This window comes from Filicampus tigris, chromosome 19 (assembly GCF_054856515.1).
Source record: "Filicampus tigris isolate MCC_2025a chromosome 19, RoL_Ftig_1.0, whole genome shotgun sequence".
Lineage (NCBI taxonomy): Eukaryota > Metazoa > Chordata > Actinopteri > Syngnathiformes > Syngnathidae > Filicampus > Filicampus tigris.
In genome coordinates this window covers 5679076-5696954 of record NC_141235.1, presented here as the reverse complement: position 1 = coordinate 5696954, position 17879 = coordinate 5679076, and the positions used below count along the sequence as shown (strand labels likewise).

General features: G+C 41.9%; 4 protein-coding genes across 6 annotated transcripts; all 4 read left to right on the top strand.

Moving 5' to 3' along the window:
• The first annotated feature begins 1028 nt into the window (after nt 1-1028).
• On the top strand, nt 1029-3366 carry tmem106a (transmembrane protein 106A). The gene is made up of 7 exons (XM_086016995.1): nt 1029-1185; nt 1296-1359; nt 1436-1589; nt 1979-2119; nt 2209-2252; nt 2319-2372; nt 2470-3366. The coding sequence occupies exons 1-7, from the start codon at nt 1029-1031 to the stop codon at nt 2576-2578; spliced, it is 723 nt and encodes a 240-aa protein (XP_085873121.1). The 3' UTR covers nt 2579-3366.
• A 156-nt stretch (nt 3367-3522) lies between these two features.
• LOC147129108 (E3 ubiquitin-protein ligase TRIM35-like) lies at nt 3523-6049 on the top strand. The gene has a single exon (XM_086016991.1). It carries the CDS (start codon nt 4540-4542, stop codon nt 5956-5958), a length of 1419 nt encoding a protein of 472 aa, XP_085873117.1. The 5' UTR covers nt 3523-4539; the 3' UTR covers nt 5959-6049.
• Nucleotides 6050-6785: 736 nt separating this feature from the next.
• LOC147129107 (macrophage mannose receptor 1-like) lies at nt 6786-10180 on the top strand. 2 transcript variants are annotated; one of them, XM_086016866.1, is made up of 9 exons: nt 6786-7039; nt 7696-7794; nt 7873-7955; nt 8323-8449; nt 8530-8559; nt 8639-8806; nt 9464-9589; nt 9665-9772; nt 9850-10180. In XM_086016866.1, the coding sequence occupies exons 1-9, from the start codon at nt 6976-6978 to the stop codon at nt 9867-9869; spliced, it is 825 nt and encodes a 274-aa protein (XP_085872992.1). In that variant the 5' UTR covers nt 6786-6975; the 3' UTR covers nt 9870-10180. The 2 variants fall into 2 exon arrangements, with proteins under 2 accessions (XP_085872992.1, XP_085872991.1); XM_086016865.1 differs by having other exon boundaries at nt 6789-7039; nt 7633-7794.
• A 1331-nt stretch (nt 10181-11511) lies between these two features.
• On the top strand, nt 11512-16183 carry arl4d (ADP-ribosylation factor-like 4D). Of its 2 annotated transcripts, none has more exons than XM_086016867.1 (3): nt 11512-11739; nt 12926-13143; nt 14029-16183. In XM_086016867.1, exon 3 carries the CDS (start codon nt 14107-14109, stop codon nt 14710-14712), a length of 606 nt encoding a protein of 201 aa, XP_085872993.1. In that variant the 5' UTR covers nt 11512-11739; nt 12926-13143; nt 14029-14106; the 3' UTR covers nt 14713-16183. The 2 variants fall into 2 exon arrangements, with proteins under 2 accessions (XP_085872993.1, XP_085872994.1); XM_086016868.1 differs by lacking the exon at nt 11512-11739 and adding an exon at nt 11909-12097.
• Nucleotides 16184-17879: the final 1696 nt, after the last annotated feature.

The window sequence follows — 17879 nt, the reverse complement described above, 5'->3', positions numbered from 1 at the left end:
ATGGAGAAGTGAAACATTTTAAACCGATTAGATGGAAAGCTTCAAGAGAATCGAGCCTGAGGAATCTCCCAGGCTTGATTTGTACATTTGAGCCATCACGAGAGAGATGTAGTACACATTATTCGCCTTTGGAGGGCAGTATAGGTGACCTGTCACCTTAAGAAGGCGGAAGTGCTACTCATACGCTATCATTTGTTTTTTGCTAGAATGAGATAAAAACACGACGGAGGAGGACACGAATTGAGAGTTTAACCCACGAAAAAGGAGAATACCTGAGAATTGAGCTCTTAAAGAGTTTTTTTCCCCCCAAAGTTGTGGGCCACAAAGTAGCTTTGAATTTGGAAGAGGATGACAGCTGCAGTTTGAAACGAAAGACTTCGATGATTTAAGGTAATTTTGTGCCCTCTAAAAACACTTTAACTCCAAATAAGCTCAAAAAAGCAAGTGCATATGTCACAAAGGTATGCCGAGCGTCTCAGAAATGTCATTTGAAGCATTGCAAATTAATCTGACATTTTGATTGCAGCGCACAGGTGGAAGTGGCGTATTCATTACAAAAACAGCCAAGTCACGCAAAGAAATGTACGACAGTACTAGTATGCAGAAATAAAAAAAAAAACACCGTTAAACACACATGCGCTAATGTGTTTAAGACGACATATGTGTTCTAAACAAATTTAAGACCTCACACAAACTAGAGCGGCTAATGGCGCAGTAATATTGAGTGTTCCGAGCAGTAACGTAATTGTTTGGACTACTAATTAAAGTAATTCAGAACCAACTACTGTACCTTCGTTGTTTTTTTTCCCCCTAATTAAAAGTACAGTCACTATGTTTTTTGTGTGTCATCACTAGTCACTGGACTATGATTTGTCACAAAGACACTTTAATTGGTCCTTTTTATGACTGAGTGTGACGGCAGTACTGTATCGCACCAAACCTCGCTGAACAAGCATGTGTTAGGGAATGTCAACTCAATAACTATTTCTGTTTGTATTTGAAGGGCTCCGGCGACCCGGCCAAGTATTATGCTTCCGAGCGAGCACACGAGCGGAATTGGGGAGTCCAGTCCTGACGGGGAAAACGAGTCGGAGACGGTGAAGACGATGAAGCATTTCCCACGGTACGGCTCTATCGTGGGAGATACCTGCCCCACTTGCCGTGGCACTGGACGAATTCCAAGAGGTTTGTTTAACATTTAAAAGTGGCACGTTATGGAGAACTGAATTAGTCTACCCCATACATTAAAAAAAAAAATGTTGTGAAAACAATGGTCATTGTTTTGGTGTTTTCAGGCCATGAAGACCAGCTGGTTGCCGTGATCCCGTGTAACGATAAGAGACTCAAACCCAGACGCACGTAAGAACAGTACAACACAACATGATTGTAATATCATCTACATTTCTATAGTTAATATATTGACGTTCTCCTGCAGGAAGCTGTACGTGTGCGTGTCCATGGCGCTGTGTCTCTTCCTCAGCTGCTTCATCCTCTTCTTCCTCTTCCCCCGGAGCGTGTCGCTCACCCCTGTGTCCGTGTTGTCCGTCATGGTCTACTTCACGCCGGACACGGTGCAAATGGAGGTCACGGTGAGCCTTATTTTAATTTAGAAAAAATAAAAATAAATAAATAAAAATCAGCTGCATTTTTTTATTTGTATTGATATTTAGTCCCAGCCCAACCATATGCACACAACCACAGAGGGACTCATGTAAAACTAAAATGGAATAGAACTGGAAAAAAACAGTGACCGGTGGAAGTTAGCCTTGTGCTGTATTGCATTCACATGACAGACTCCCGTAAAAGTAGACACATTTAAGAGTGTGCAGCGGGAAAGGACAAAGTTCCCCTCAAAGACTTTTCCATGACAAAGTGTGTGTGTATTTGTTTCCCCCCCACCTCCACCGTGTATGTTGTGATTGTTTTAGTATGTGTATTTTTGTCTTTTAGTGTTCATTTTTATCCTCCTCTCATCCAGAATCTCATCAGAATCGTCAATGACAACTTTGGTCCGGTCCAAATCATGGAGCTGGACGTGCAGGGTCTGATCTCCCGCGTGGTGGTGGGCAAAATAAAGCTGTCCAACATGTCGGCCATCCCGTCACGCTCGGACAAATTGGTGAATTTAAAAATGACCAGCAAAATGTTTTGAGGTTTTTTTTTTTTGTTTTTTTTTTTTTTTTAACTTTTTCTCTTTCACGTTGACAGTACACATATCAAATTGACCTGCCCATTACCGATAAAGGCCTCAGGTGAGCGGACATTAAGATTTTGTGGTGGAACATGGAGGTGATGTAACACAATCAAATGGTTTCCAGCTCTTACTGCCAGTCCAGCGTCATCAAGATCCACACTTTATTCCTGGAGCTGCAGTAAGTCTCAAGACAAGGGGGGGGGGGGGGGGGGGGGGGTGGCGGTTCTGGCGTTGCGGCAGATTTAATGAACTCCTGCCACCTCTTTTTGTCCCAGGATGACCATGAACATCTCGTACTTGTCCCACACGGAGCAGCTGTCCCTGGAGACTTTTGAATACATCGACTGTGGCACCAACTCCACTGTGCCGCACCCCGTCAGATGAGCTCGCACAAATGTATGAATGTGTGTGCGTGCACGTTTATGTGACTTGAAACTCTTCTAAAGCGGGATACGCACATGCCAATTGCCAAGACGATTTTAAGCATTTTACTCGTCTTTCTGGTTCAAGTCAACAAAGATTATCCTGCGGGGTAAAGAATGATTTTTCTGCTGTGAAAACAGTCAATGCCAATTGCTCGAACATGTTAATCATGATCTACTATTGCAAATCCTCGTTCGACTCCGTGATTGTGATGTGAAATGCAACATTAACCAATCAGGAGGCTCGCTGACGCTGTGACCACATAAGCTAACAGTTAGCCTAACGTCTTTTATTGCTTTTACTACTACTCTTTTTTTGTACTTCACGGCTGTCTGGATGGGAGAAGTCAGGAGGTATTGTGTGCTGTCTTCATCATCACTAAGAGCGGTAAGGGAAAACTCTTGACTTTTTTTGTTGTTGTTGTTGTGCCATAGTCATGTGTGGCCTCTGTCACATTTTGAAAATTGGTTTTAGTTAAGATGTTACAAACGGCTATGCGTGTACCCTGCTTTGCTATGACCAAAGAAGCACCCTTTGTGACATTTGAATGGAAGGTTGAGACATATTTGTTAGTCTGTGATTGATGCACTTTACTGTATCCAAGTCAATTTCAGCTTTGTCACCCTGAGGGTTTTCTTAATTGATTGACATTGAAGGGAATATAACTAATCCAGGTATGATTTGAAATGCCTGTACAGATGACTCATTTGTAACATGACAGTATTAATTATATCATGTTGATGTGTTCATGTGTCACTGTTCAATCTCTTTTATTCACTGATTAATATTCAAATACATTTCACACTTGTGCACCGACTTGCCATTGGTTTACTGTTTGTATTGAAGATAGATATGCATTTTAATGTAAGTTCCATAGGCTGGGCAATCAATTGTTTTTGAAAACATTATGACTCAATTCGTCATTTCCTTTTTCTATAACTGGAAGGGAAAATAGAATAAAATCGGAAATTGGGTTTTTGTGTGGGGGCGTATGTGGTATTTTTTAATGCTATAATCGTGGTAGGAACTGAAAACTAGTTGCTGCAGTTCCACAGAAGGGCCGCACGATGTCGCTGCTTCACCGCAAATTGCAACCAATGTTCGACCGGAGCAAGGTTGTCAATGGAGAACGGTGCTTCGCTTTGGTGGCAGCTTTGAGAAAAACAATTACTATTTGTTCCATCATATAATTGTACCGTCAGTTTAGTAAATCGTATCCTCAATTAAATTTGCCCTCAGACATTTTCCAGTAAAATGAATAGGGGGGGGTCTTCAATGTAAGCGGGGTTCAAAAAATAGCATGCATTTATTGGTACTAATCAAAATAAGACCAGTGTTTATGCAGTGCCCTTGACTCAACAGTACCTACAGGGCCAGCCGAGATAAATGTTAAGGGACCAGGTGGAGCAAACCATTCTGTAGATTTGATAGGGGTGTGCCGTATTTTTGTTGTCGAAAAGTTACGTTTTAAACAGTGTGCCATAGGGTTTTTTTTTTTCCTGAGAGGAAATATAGTTAAAACTGTAAGAATAAATTGTCACATTTTAGGGCTGCTGGAATTTAATTCCCAGGTGCTTTAATTTGCTCGAGTTTAGTTTAGCTTTCACTTTCGTTTTGTTAGTGAGACAGTTGTGAAGTGCGTTTGGAGTTTTCTCCCGTTTGGTCAGCTCTTTGTGTGTTTTTTTGTTTTTTATTTTTGGTCGTTACTACCTGCACATTGAGTACAGAGCAGATAACCGCGTCGTCTGGTTTTATGCTGCACCTGCTCGACCCTAAAACTCCGGTGAAACAAAACCGCCAGAAAACAAAAACACAGCTCCAGCAAGAAGCAGGAAGTACACTTGGGGACTTTCCAACAGTGGTGACTGAGACACTGCGGCTCTCGATCGTCAGAACTTGACGACTGTGTCTTCTCTAGGACCATGGCAAGCCGAGTTGAGGACAATCTCCAATGTCCCACCTGTTTTGACATCTTTAAAGATCCTGTCATGCTGCCGTGCAGTCACAGCTTCTGTCGCGCCTGTCTGGAGCAGTGGTGGAAGCAGAAATTTGCTCCATCTTGTCCAGTCTGTCGGAAAAGGTGCAAGTCGATGGATGTCCCCTCAAACTTGGCACTGAAAAATGTATGTGAGGCATTTTTACAAGCCTCAGTGGAATCAGAGGATCACTGCAAGTTGCACAAGGAAAAACTGGAACTCTTCTGTTTGGACCACCAGGAGTTTGCGTGCCCCATGTGCAAAGGTGAAGAAACCCACGCCGGCCACACGTTTCGACCCATCCATGAAATTATGAAAGAGCACAGAGAAGAACTCCAGAAGGCATTGCGGGACATGAAAGAAGAACTGGAAGGGTGTAATAACATTAGAGACAACTGGAAAGAACAAGTAAAATACATCAGGGTCCAGAGGGACCTAGTTGAAAGCAAGATCAAGAAGGAGTTTGTGGTTCTTCATCACTTTCTGCACAATGAGGAGGCGGCCAGGTTGTCTGCTGTGAGGGAGGAAGAGCTGAAGAAGAGTCAGATGTTGAAGGAGAAAATCAAGGCTCTCAAAACACACATGGCCGCTCTCACAGACTTGATCCGAAGCACAGAGGAGCAGTCGACATTTGAACGTACTTCTTTCATGGAGATTGAGTCCATGAAGAAGTACAAGGTCGCAATGACGAGAATCCTGGAGCTGCCCAAGAAGCCCAAGCCGCTGCGAGGAGCTCTTCTGGACGAAGCCAAACATGTGGGCAACCTCAAGTTCACCGTGTGGGAACGAATGAAGGAGATGGTCTCCTATAGTCCCGTCATTCTGGACCCAAACACGGCCAGTCCAGCGCTCAGTCTGTCTGAAGATCTGACCAGTGTGAGTTTTGGAGGTGGAGAACGATGTCCAAACAATCCAGGAAGGTCGTACTGGAACGGCGTGCTGGGTTCCGCTTTGGACTCGGGGACGAACATCTGGGACGTTGACGTTGGAGGCAATGCTGATTGGGAACTGGGGGTGGCGTGGGAGGATTCTAGTTTGCTCGGTAGCACCCTCAAATGTACCATCGGAGTTTGTGACGATTACACAATGTTTCGACAAACATTTTTAACCTGCACTCTCCAAACAATTGGATCTCAGAATACGCTTATGAAACTGCAGAAGGTCCGAGTTGATGTGAACACGAACGAAAAATCAATTTCATTTTATGATTCTCTTACAAACACCGTGTTGTGCAAGGAGAACAACGTTCGCGATTGGCCGCATTTGACTGGTCAGATGAAAATGTGTCCTTACTTTTACACGACAGATAAAAGTCCTCTGAAAATAATTTCAATTACACCTCGTGTTTTGAATCACAGTCAGTGACGATGGCAGTGATATTTTTCTTCCACAATTGTTTTACATGGATTGACGCCCTGTAAATAAAAGGTGTGAGATTAAAACTGAGTAGAATTAATTTTGTTTCAGATTTTTTTATTTTTACTCACGGACATTATACATAATTTAACGAAAATTACATTAATATATATTTAGACCCGTGCTAGGGAAAAAAATCAAAGAAAAAATAAATGAGCTGCAAACGTTTCTTCTCAATAATTCATCCATACTTTAATTTCAAATCACAGATTTTGTTATGTGCAATGATCACCCCTCGGTGTCATTGTTTGTCCCATGTGTCCAAACATTGATGCGCAACCATAAAAGCTGATTTTTTTTATTTATTTTGCATGAAAGGTATTTCTTTTTGTGTGCAGTGCCGTCAAAAACTATTTGCTTCCCCTTCTCAAATTCTAATTTTATCCAACAAGATTCATGAGCCTTCTTTTTCAATAATTTTTCAATAAATTTGCAAAGAGTTGGTTGAGTGACTTTTCCATGGCAACGTGAATGCCTTTTATTGTCACTACTGTATACACGTGGACATTGAGATTGGAGGCAGCAGCTCCTTCTCCATGGCAGACATGTATGAAAATATTTTCAACAACAGAATATAATGCAAGGAGCTAAAGAACTAAATTGTCTTGCTAGCAATTCAGTTATTACTTTAGCAATTTTTTTTGCTTGTTTACAAGGCCAAGGACTTATGACGTTTTTGATCTGTTATTACGTTACGAACCTGTATTGCGTTTTAAATAAAGTTAAAGGGCACATTTATGACGTTGAAGACTGTTATTACGTTAGGGGCTGTCGTAATATCTTACATGGGCCTTAAGACGCTTGACGAACACCGACGGAACGCAAAATGTTCGGTGAGCGAGCCCACCCACGATTGCTACTGCAGCTCCCCTAGTTCACTCAGCTCCGACTCGCCGCACCTCAGCGAATCAGCTCACTTAGTTGCTTCGTCAAACTGGTCCCAATATCCATCGCGGGACGCTGAGGATGAAGGCAACACGATGGCTTCTTGTGCAGGCGATGCTCACGCTTGGCGCAATTAAAGCTTCTGGTGAGACAACATTATGTGATTAATATTTTTTAATAAACTATTGGATTCCTATGGAAGCCCATTCCGCCAGTAAAAAAATAAAAACGTACACTTGTTCAAAAGAGGAATCTTGTGTATACATGTAATAACAAGCACAACCTAAATTGAATTCCTCAGGTACTCCAATTTCCGAACTCGTGCGCCGTATATTTAAACCCAGCCAGTAGGTAAACTGATCCCTTGTCAATGGATCAAGCTTTGACTATTACAGCACCTCAAGTGGCCGCTAGTGGTAACTGCATCCACCCGCGCAACCCTGGTAGCATACTGATGGAAATGACTTAAGATTTCGGAACCTGGTAGCAGTTAACAGGCTTAATAGAAATAATTTAGATCCTAAAATGATACAACAACAAGTCTCAGGTGTATTTAACAACTCATAAATTAGCTACGATTAATTGGATTCATGAAGTCAAAATAATCAAACATGTCACTTCATCATGAAGAAAATTAACTAAAAAAATACATTGTTCATATGACACTACTTTCACTGATGCTATTTTGGCACTTTCTCCGACCATGTTTTTCTAATGAGTGTTTTTTTCGGTCTTTAGATTACGACTGCGAGCCAGATGAAGTGCCGTTTGCTGATTTTTGCTATTACTTTGACAATGAAGACCAAAGAAAACTGTGGCAGGAGGCCGAGGATTACTGCGTCAGAAGGAAAAGTCACCTGGCCAGCATCCATTCGAGAGAGGAGTTTGACTTCTTGATCGGTGAGCGCCATTAAGCACAACATCCACAAGGTTGGATACTGTTCCTGCACTTTATGCTCATGTTCTCCTTCCGTGAAGATCAAGCGCAAACGAGTCAGACCTGGATCGGATTCAAGAAGAATAATGAAGATCCTTTAAAGTACTCCGATGGAACACTTGTAGTAAGTGAAACATTAACTCAATCAAGTGTTTATTTGATTAAAACATTTTCTGAGGAATATGACCCCCCCCCCCATTGAAACGAAGATTCACTTTGGATTTTCCACGTCATAAAGGAAATTAAACATTTGTTTCCACATTGCCGTTGGAATTTTTTTCCTAGCAATTTTCAATAACCATGTTCTTTTCACCCACCGTTTTTTACTACAACAATCAAGTTGTCATTTTACAAACAAAGAAATTATAGAATTTTTAAAAGTAATTTGAACAGTCATATTCCTCCCACCTCACAAAAAAAAAGATACTTTACCATCATGTGAAAAAAGTCCACCTTTATTCAATTGTACATTATGGAAATAAAATCAACAGGTCGACAACCCTTGGTTCCATTACAACTGGACTTTCATGGAGATCACCGACTGTATTTTTGTGGACAACAGAGGGATCGTGTTTTACACCCACTGCAATCAATCACACTCCTTCGCCTGTAAAAAAGGTCCACAAATCATTACCGATTACCTTATCTCCTATAATGTGCTCTCTCATGTTTGACACGCATTACATCCGTTTCTACAGCCAAAGGCTTGGCGCCCAGTCCTGTACCAGGTGACGTTCCACGCGACAGCACACACGCCTGTCTGCCGCACACAAACAACTTTGTCATCAAATGGCGTATGTGTTGCAGTTTGGAGTGACGACTGCGGCTGGTGGGTGCGCAACCCCTCCAACGACTTCTGTTACCTGTTTAGCAACAATTACTGGATAAATTGGTCCCTGGCGAGAGTCATATGTAACATCAAGGGCGGGCACCTGCTCCAAATCATGGACCTCAACGAACAAACCTTCCTGCAAGGTCGTTTCATGTTTTATAATGTGCATATCGTCGCTGTCCTGCGAAAAACATTTAAGTCCATTTTTTTTCGATATTTCTTGTTTGTACGTGAATGGTGTTTGCGCTTCACAGACATGGCATCGATGTGAACATTTTTAAAATTTCCAAAAATATGTTTTTCGCAGAACAGCGATGGTATACAATTGTAGCTATTAATAGTTTAGCATTCCCTCAAACGATACTCATATTATTAATATAATTGAATATGCTGTTTATTTGAGCAAGTATCAGAACATAAATTTGGTTGAATTGGTCAAAAAGACAAAACGGGACCAATAGGCAAGTGTACATAAGACACTTTACAATTAACAAGGCAGCTAAATCAAACGCTGTTAAGCTATCAAAATTTAGGCAGTTAACACCGCACTTACTGTTAGCGCTCTTATTTGAAAATTACATACATATAGAACTCTTTGCTTCCATGCTTTTTAAAAAATTTTCCGTGACAGTTCACCTGTTGGATTAAAAAAAATATCATATATATATATTTCAGTCAGTTGAGGTTGACACCCTTGCGAGTCTGTCAAATTCGATCACACAACAGAAATTGTTGCCCTTTAGCCCAACCCAAGGCGATCCGATGATAATGGAAAACGGAATGTGGAATGTCATCTGTAGATTCCCTTCAGGGTTTCTGGAACGGAACCTCCATGTGGATGTGCGGTTTCACCTACGGCACTGAAAGCGCATGGCAGTGGTGCGATGGATCCTTGGTCCGATACATAGGCTGGAGTACAGATGCTGGTAAAAGTGCGCTGGCGGACGTCCGTAGGTGACAATGTGGAGAAATGAGCACACATATGTCTTGTCTTTTTTCAGGTGATCCTGAATACTTCTCTGGTGAACGCTGTCTTTACTTGCTTACCGCCAGTGGCGAGTGGGAGGAGGCAGCCTGCGGCAGCAAGAGAGGCTTCATCTGCAAGAAAAGTAAAATGTGATGTTGTACATTTTGGTGCATGCTGGTGTTTCATGTCCACCTTTGTTTTGTTTTTTTTTTCTGGCAGAAAAAGCAGAAAAACATTGACGTGCTCGGGCCAAAATGCTGTGAATGAAACTTGGTGTCCGGTAGATGCGACCACCAGCAGAGCTGACATCCGTGGGACCTGCCTGGTACGGATACTAAGTGTTCATCAAGGTCTCGGGTTTTATTTTATTCTGCTTCAATAAGGCTATTGATTGATTGTATGATGACTTTGATTTTGGAATTGTAGGACTACAAAGGTTTTGGTGACTTTTTTCTTTTGAATAAGATTTGTATTGACTAATGTATTTTCGTTGCTTCGTTATGCAACACTAATCCTTCATTTTCACAGTTCAATAAATTTGCAAAGACAATTGGCTGAGTGAGGTTTCCATGGCAACGTAGCCTTGCGACATTGAAATGCATTTTGTGTTGTGTGTTTCTTTGGCTATCATTTTTTCTTACTCTTTTTTTCTTTGATAGCATTTGAACTAGCAGTGCAGGAAAATTTGTTATCTTAAACTGGACAATGTTAGACATTTTTGTTTTGGGTCTTTTCCAAAATAGGGTCCATGTCTCTCTTGGTCGTTGGATATTATAAAAAATGGGAAAACGACTCGTTATTTGATTTTCATTTTAAAATACAAAAACCAACATTGAAATACACCTTAATGTTCTATTTTGTTGCCTGGAGCGAGTAAGGACAAGTCTAAATGTTTTATTTTCCATTTTTAATTCTAAAACGAAAATAGAATACAACGGGTGACACAAATAATAGAAGAAAAGAAAAAATATGAAAATCATAACATTTGAATAAAAACTAATTAAAATCAGAAATATATTTTGAGTTATGGTTGAACAGCTTTATTTTAAAAATGATAACTGGTGGGGTGGGGGTTATTTGTTAGGTTTGAGTGTCATCATCACGCAGTCCACGTGGAATGTTAGTGGTGTAAGTGACCACTTCACGAGGGATGCAACCCCTCTTCCCAGTTACATTTCCTTTTTTCATGTAACTGAGGATAAGCGGCTCGGGAAATGGCCGGATAGACGGAAGTTTGGAAGACGGCAGGAAAAAAACGTTTCTATTGACCATAATCTAATAAATACACAAAAATCTGAGATTGCTCGAGTGTTGAGTCATGAAAAGACAAACGGGAGTAGTAATGTGACACTTGTGTCCACAGTAGTGACTGCCGTGCAACTCTCACCTGAAGACTTAAAGCAGCCTTTGGAATAGTTTTCCACTGCAGCAACCGACACGCATGAAAGGCTTCAAATGAGGGCAGATTTACCAATAAAACACAAAGACTCCAATTCAAGTTGAACAATTTATTCGACAGAGAAGCTAACATGACAATTTGAAAGCACTTCACTAGTCAATGATTGTGTGAGCTAACTCAAGTTGCACTCACAGACATTGACGATGGAAGCAGCTTAAGTGTTGCCTGCTTGACGAGCTCATGTGTGATGTCACTTACTTGAAATGACGTGCCCGCACTTAGTCGATGGCACCAAAGGGGGACGTGAGCACACTGGGACAAAAAATAAGTGTACAGCACAACACCATCATCACACACTGCTGGACGTGTTTTTAAATGACACTGCTGTGAACCAAGTTTAAAACATGTGCTTTTTTTTTAATATAACATTTTTGAACTAACTTGGCCCACATCATTGTCATTCAAAAACATGTCCAGAAGTGTCTGACAATGGTGCAGTGCCTGAAGCAGAAGTTCAGTGCACTCAGGTCCACCTTGTGGTGCAATATGACATCACACATCAGCTCGTCAAGCTCAAGACACCGCTCAATACTCACACGGGTCCAAATGCAGCTTGGCCTTCCCTTCCGCATGTCCCACAAGTCCGTCGGCTGCACCTTTGAGCACGAAGCCTCCTCCATTCATCTGGTCAGGCAGAAAAGAAAAAAGCAGTAAGTAAAACTCTTCTAGACATAAAAGTTCATTTTTTCAATTGTCAACTGGCTTTTAACATTTGCAAATGTGCCCACACACGTCATGCATCCGTGTGAGAAATCAGCTGGTGGCTTTCTCTCCACACCTGATATCCGATGAGCAACTCATGCTCCTTTCAATCAACTGCTCAAGCAGGGCCTCAAAGTCCTCCAACTGAAAATACTCTGCTCATGTGCTAAGATAGAGTAGTTTAATATTGTTAAACAACATACACAAAAAGTAAAACGACTCCCAACAGGCAGCAATCTGCTCCCCTTGATATCATTCCTTTACCTCCCCTTGTAAAAATGCCACTTTACAACACTACATTATCTGGTAAGTATTACTTTACATTTCCAAAATACACAACTTTTATCAAAAGTATAAAACTTTCTAAATTGCCGATGTAAGATTACACAGTTTTGTTTGTTCTTTTTCCCTGGCCCAAATAATCCTTGCATTAGAATGTCAAATTGTTAATTGGGGAAATAGCAGATTAAATTGTCCATTAATGCAATTTTGGACTCTAAGACTGTCAAAATGAAAGCGTTAACTCTGGAGATTAATTGAAATTTCATGAAGCGTAAATAAAAGAAAAGAAAAAGAACTACGTTTTATTTATTTCCTGTGGCATCTCACCTCAGTTTGCAGCAAAACCTAAGAGGATAGTCACTGGCGCAAAGACAGACACTCGTACTGTGATGGACTTTTACGTAGTTTTACTTTAAAAAGTCATGTTTTTTTAATGTTGATATTTTAAAAGAAAATTGGCTATTTTAAGGGGGGCATCTTACCTCGTTCCGCCCCATATGTTGTGGTTGACGCACACACTTATGATCACTCCATGCACATTTTTAAAATGACTTTTAGGCCTTGGTTATTTTCCTGGCAGTTTTATACAAATTAAGGCTGGCTTCAAATTTATCTTGCTGTGTGCAATGGTCACCACTAGATGTCACAAACTATCAAAAATAATTGGACTTGGTCTGTATTGAAAAGTATTAGTTAAATCAAATACCGAGCATATGTAAAAGAAATACATTTGCCATTTTGTCTTGGCAAGATACATTCAAGTCTAATGACGCATTCAAACGAGATAAATGCCGGAAAAGACGCCACAAGGCGCACATTCGTGTGTGCCCTGATTGGTTGTGACGTCACCAGGGCTCTCGAGTGGAGTGCGTTCGTGGCGGCGGCGGCCGAGAAGTGAGCACCTCAGAGCTGCTGGTGGACCACCGCGGGAGGGCAAACCAGCCGTGTTTTTGATGACAAAGTGCAACATGGATGCGTTGAAGACATTTTTGTCCTTCTTGTGCACGTCAATAAGTCACGTCTGCCGAGCGATGCGTTCACGGGCTTGAAGAAGAGAGACCTCGTTCAAGGTACGTACCGCACGCTTTATGTTAATATTGCATGCATTAGTTCATGTTTAAGCGGCGTTATTCGTTGTATGCATATTTGCATTCATTTAGTTTTGAACACCAAGACCGACGTATGCATTAAAACATGAATAGGAGTTTACTTGCGTGCGTGCAGAGCGCAGTTTGTGTCGTGCAGTTTTGAGATAAGTGTGAGTGTAAACAAGCAGTAGAGAGGTTTTGATGGGTATCAAGATGTCAACAACCGGATTACAGCATCATCGCCATCTGCATGCATGGATGCATTCAATTCAGTGCTACATTGAAATGAACGTGTGAGGTTGAATAGGCTTTTAAGAGGATTAGCTCAATGAGACACTGAACGCCTCAATTAACTTGCTTTTGTGTTCCCCATCCTTATTTGAACCAAAGCAACAAAAATGGAATGCAGAAAATGGATGCAAATGTACTCTGAAATCAAGTGGAAGAGCATGACAGTCCACTATATGTTGCCAGCATGGATAGATGAACAAAGATGCAATATTTATAGTACGTGGTACCTAATGAGTTTTTTTTTTAGTTACAAGACATTGCTTTGATGATTTTTATGAATGAGATTCAGATGTGCTGCTGTATAAAGAGAGTAACCCAAAAAAGAAGAGCCACAGTCGCTTATGTACTTTCAGTTTCGTGAACGAGTCAAACGCAAAATGAAAACGCTCGCAAGGCACTATGAACTAAACTCTGATAAAGCAACCCGACCGACTGCAGCATTGACACAGAGGAATCGGGGTTAGAATCATGTCGCTAGCTTCTGCTAGACTAATAGCCGCTTGCCTTCATAAATTGTACATTATCGTTATTTATTTGTGGACCTTTCAAGCACTTTCTACTCTTTGTTTCAATAAGGTTGGCGATCCTGTCCGACATGCAGACCTAAAAGCTCCAGAGCAACAAACCAGGCATCCTCACGGAGGCCGCGGAATTATGGGTAACCACCTGAGCGACTTGGCGCCCCCCGGCTCCTTACTGCCCGGCTTCAAGTGCCTGCATGTTGTAGTGATCGGGCTGGACTCAGCCGGAAAGACCTCTCTGCTCTATCGGCTCAAGCTGAAGGAGTTTGTGGAGACTATCCCCACCAAAGGTTTCAACGCGGAGAAGGTGAAGGTGCCGGTGGGCGGTTCGCGGGCCGTCACCTTCCACGTGTGGGACGTGGGCGGCCAGGAGAAGCTGCGGCCCCTGTGGAAGTCGTACACGCGGCGCACCGACGGCTTGGTCTTTGTGGTGGACGCCGCCGAAGCCGAGCGCATGGAGGAGGCCAAGGTGGAGCTCCACAAGATCAGCCGCAGCTCGGAGAACCAGGGCGTGCCCGTGTTGATCCTGGCCAACAAGCAGGACCTGGACACGGCGCTGCCGGTGGGCCAGGTGGAGAAGCTGCTGGGCGTGCAGGAACTGAGCGCCGGGACGCTGCGCCACGTGCACAGCTGCAGCGCTGTGGACGGCCGCGGCGTGCAGCAGGGCTTGGAGAAACTCTACGACATGATCCTCAGGAGGAAGAAGATGGTCAAGCACAGCAGGGGCAGGAGGAGATGAAGAGTATGGAGGACACAGGAGGAAAAAAAGCTTAGTTCCACCATGTCTTGTAGAAGATGAATTACAGTAATAGGGACCGGCTCCTGTTTCGAAGAGTGAAAAAAACAAAAACAGTAATTGACGTCACCCTATATCATTTCGTTTTTGGAGCGTCTTATATTGATAGATCGAACCAGCGTTTCTCAGACTTTTTTTTGTCACCTAGAAAATGCTTCGCTTTCCAAGTACCACCATAATGACCAATATTAAAATAAAGTAGCATCGTTGGCTCGAGTGGCATCAAAAGCAGCGGTTTTATACAGTACCCAAACGTTACATGAAATAGTATTGCAAGCACAACAACACTGCTTAAATGTAAGAAAATAAACAAAACCGTATTTCTGCTGCGCAAATTCAATAAGGATTGTACCTAAATAAATAGTTGGAAAAAAAAAACAGTTCCAAAAGACTAAATAGAAATGTATTGTTCTTAAGTACAATTTAAGTATACCTAACAATAGTGTACAGTACTGGATAACATGGAAAGTTTGAGGATTTAATTCAGGGATTTTTTCGTGTACAACACTTTGAGCATCACTGATTTAAAATGTAGCGATACCACAAGCTGCGATCTCAATCCACTTTGATATCAATTAATTTCAAACTCAATGTGTAACACTATCCTTAAAAATAAATGGAGCAAAAATGACCTGTGGTGAAGTCTCTTTGGAACTTCCACTAACAAAAAATTAATTTGGCTCCTCCACGACATACAAAGATCGAGATGAGTCACTTTATCGTGATATGACACCAATTACTACTTTCCTATTATCCAGGGCTTTGCTCCTATCTTAAGGCATCTTTGCGTAACAAAGTACAAAATATGTCTGGAATTGGTGACTTTTTCAAGGAGTATTGGAGGATGGGTTCCACTCCTTTAATAGCATTAGTCTTCCCTAACTAGCTTTTCTCCAATAGTTTAAAAAAAAAAAAAAAAAAAAAGCGAATAAATCTCATTTGTGATTTGTTACGACACTGATAACAACTTAAGTCGTTGCTAATATTTTGGTTAACCTTCCGAAGCTACATGGGTGGCGCATTTGTATTCACCTGGCTGAGAAGGACGTGAGATAAATGTAAACATCATATTTCCAATCTGCCAGACCAAATGAATCAAATTCCGAGCCGCAATAAACAATTGATAAAATAGCTCACAAAAAAATGTCATCTCATGTAAATATTTTGATTCCCTTGGCTTGTGGACTTTCTGACATTTTTATAGACTTCACCAAGCGATTCAAGGAGAGAATGATTAGATGAGTTTTTAACCACCGCCACTGCATCCCTTGCTGTGTTTCTTCTGCAATGTACAAAAGCTCGTTTAAACAATTTCATTTTAGTGTCTGTTGGATCGGAAATCCACGACACAGACTATAGAACCTGTATGTTTTTGTAACAGGGGCGAATGAATAAATCAAAGCACCACACTTCAGACATTGTTTGTCGTCTTTTGTGGAAAATTAGTGGTGGGCATTTAGAAAATCACCTTTGGAGGTCAAATCACCTTTGACCTCCATCTAACACAGCTAGGATAACGGTCGTCACTTTCTTTGCTTTTAAGGCACGTAACCATTGAGCCTGTTGACATATTTGCAGTAAAGACTTTAAATCCACATGCTTTGCCACAAATCCTACATAAAGTTCCCGCTCGACTGCGTTATGCAACAAAGCTTAATAACAGCAGTGTGTATGTCTTGCACAGCAAGAGGCAATGGGTAATGACTTCGGATTTGTCCTTGGGAATTTTGCACGACATCCACGTCCAAGCTACCTGCACTTGCAAGCTCATTAAAAAAGCCAAAAGTTTCTCAAGGATGTCTTTAGCGCAGTCGCCTCCACGTAGCATCTGGCCTGCTGACTTGATTAGCATTTGAAATGTAGCGGCAGCAGCAGCAAACCAAAGACACTGTGAAAGTGTCAGTCTCTTCCTCTTTCTAGGAAGTCTTAATGTACGATTCTCATTTAGTTCCCTATTGACTCTATGTTACGGCCTAATTCCAAAATGGGGTAAATTCTATACACTTGGCGCCAAGATCTAGGTTTGAATCTTGAGTCTGAGGTTAATTGCCCATATCTGTGAATGGAGCAAATGGTTTGCATGTGCTTTGCAATTGACCTGCGACCAGTCCAGGGTGTGTCCGCCTCTGGAACAAAATCACTTGGGATGGCCTCTGGCTCACTCAAGATAATAATGAGGACCAATACTTAAGGAAATGGATGAATGGATGTGGTGTAAGCTACAGAGAATTGTTCTACCAACCTCACTCCGAGCAAGTGACTGACTGACTTGCCGCATTGCAATCATGGTTCCCTCCCCTGCGGAGGCAACCTGAAGGGATCTGGGTGATCATTGTCTCCTTCTCACAGTCTTTGCCTCGTTTTGCATATTTTATTTTTCAGGCACCCCGTTGTTTCCTAACTCGGTTGACAAGATCCACAGCAGGCGGGCAGGGAGGTTGAAGGGTGGTTTGAGTCGCAGAATCATCCCAGGAATTGTAGGACACAAAGCAGAGAGACGGGCTCATCTCTGGGCCTTAAAATGAAACTGTCTGGTTCAAACCTTTATGGGAACGTGTTACCCCAACACTCATAAAGACTTGTTCATTCACTCTGAAGATTCAAGATGTCATCCGAACTACCATGGACAACAAAGAGATTGCTTTGGTTGGAAACGAGGACAACTAGGACAATGACTACCTGGTGGTGCAACCTCTTACTATTAGTGTGTATAAAAGGTTACAAAAAGACATTTTGCTGTTATCTTTCCCTCAGGCCACGTTCAGTAAAAACGGTCTCTGTAGCTATTGGCCTAATCTTCCTAGAAGTCCACATGATGAAAAACAGACCCCAGCACCTCTTAACGCCCCCAAACAGGCCTGAGACATCATTTTCGATCACCCTGGCAACCTGACTTCATCAGTCCCCGAAGGGTGGTGAAGGGGTCAGATTGCTTTTGTGGCAGCAATGTCCGATCCAGTGGAGGTTACTGCGGGGGCAGGGAGATTATAAGAGTAGAAGATCAATACCGGAGTCATGAGATCTGTTGACCTTTTGTTTGTATTCAGTCCTTGTTGGGAGGGTCACATGATGGCTGTGTCTCAAATTTCCCACACTGTGTAGTTTTAGGA

Bases quoted from the DNA above. Each gene is read 5' to 3' on its own strand.
- tmem106a (XM_086016995.1), top strand. From the start codon at position 1,029: ATGCTTCCGAGCGAGCACACGAGCGGAATTGGGGAGTCCAGTCCTGAC. The intron at 1,360-1,435 runs GTAAGAACAGTA...GTTCTCCTGCAG, and splicing joins AGACTCAAACCCAGACGCAC to GAAGCTGTACGTGTGCGTGT. The intron at 2,120-2,208 runs GTGAATTTAAAA...TCACGTTGACAG, and splicing joins CGTCACGCTCGGACAAATTG to TACACATATCAAATTGACCT.
- LOC147129108 (XM_086016991.1), top strand. From the start codon at position 4,540: ATGGCAAGCCGAGTTGAGGACAATCTCCAATGTCCCACCTGTTTTGAC.
- LOC147129107 (XM_086016865.1), top strand. From the start codon at position 6,976: ATGAAGGCAACACGATGGCTTCTTGTGCAGGCGATGCTCACGCTTGGC. The intron at 7,040-7,632 runs GTGAGACAACAT...TTCGGTCTTTAG, and splicing joins TGGCGCAATTAAAGCTTCTG to ATTACGACTGCGAGCCAGAT. The intron at 8,807-9,463 runs GTCGTTTCATGT...TGTCATCTGTAG, and splicing joins CGAACAAACCTTCCTGCAAG to ATTCCCTTCAGGGTTTCTGG.
- arl4d (XM_086016867.1), top strand. From the start codon at position 14,107: ATGGGTAACCACCTGAGCGACTTGGCGCCCCCCGGCTCCTTACTGCCC.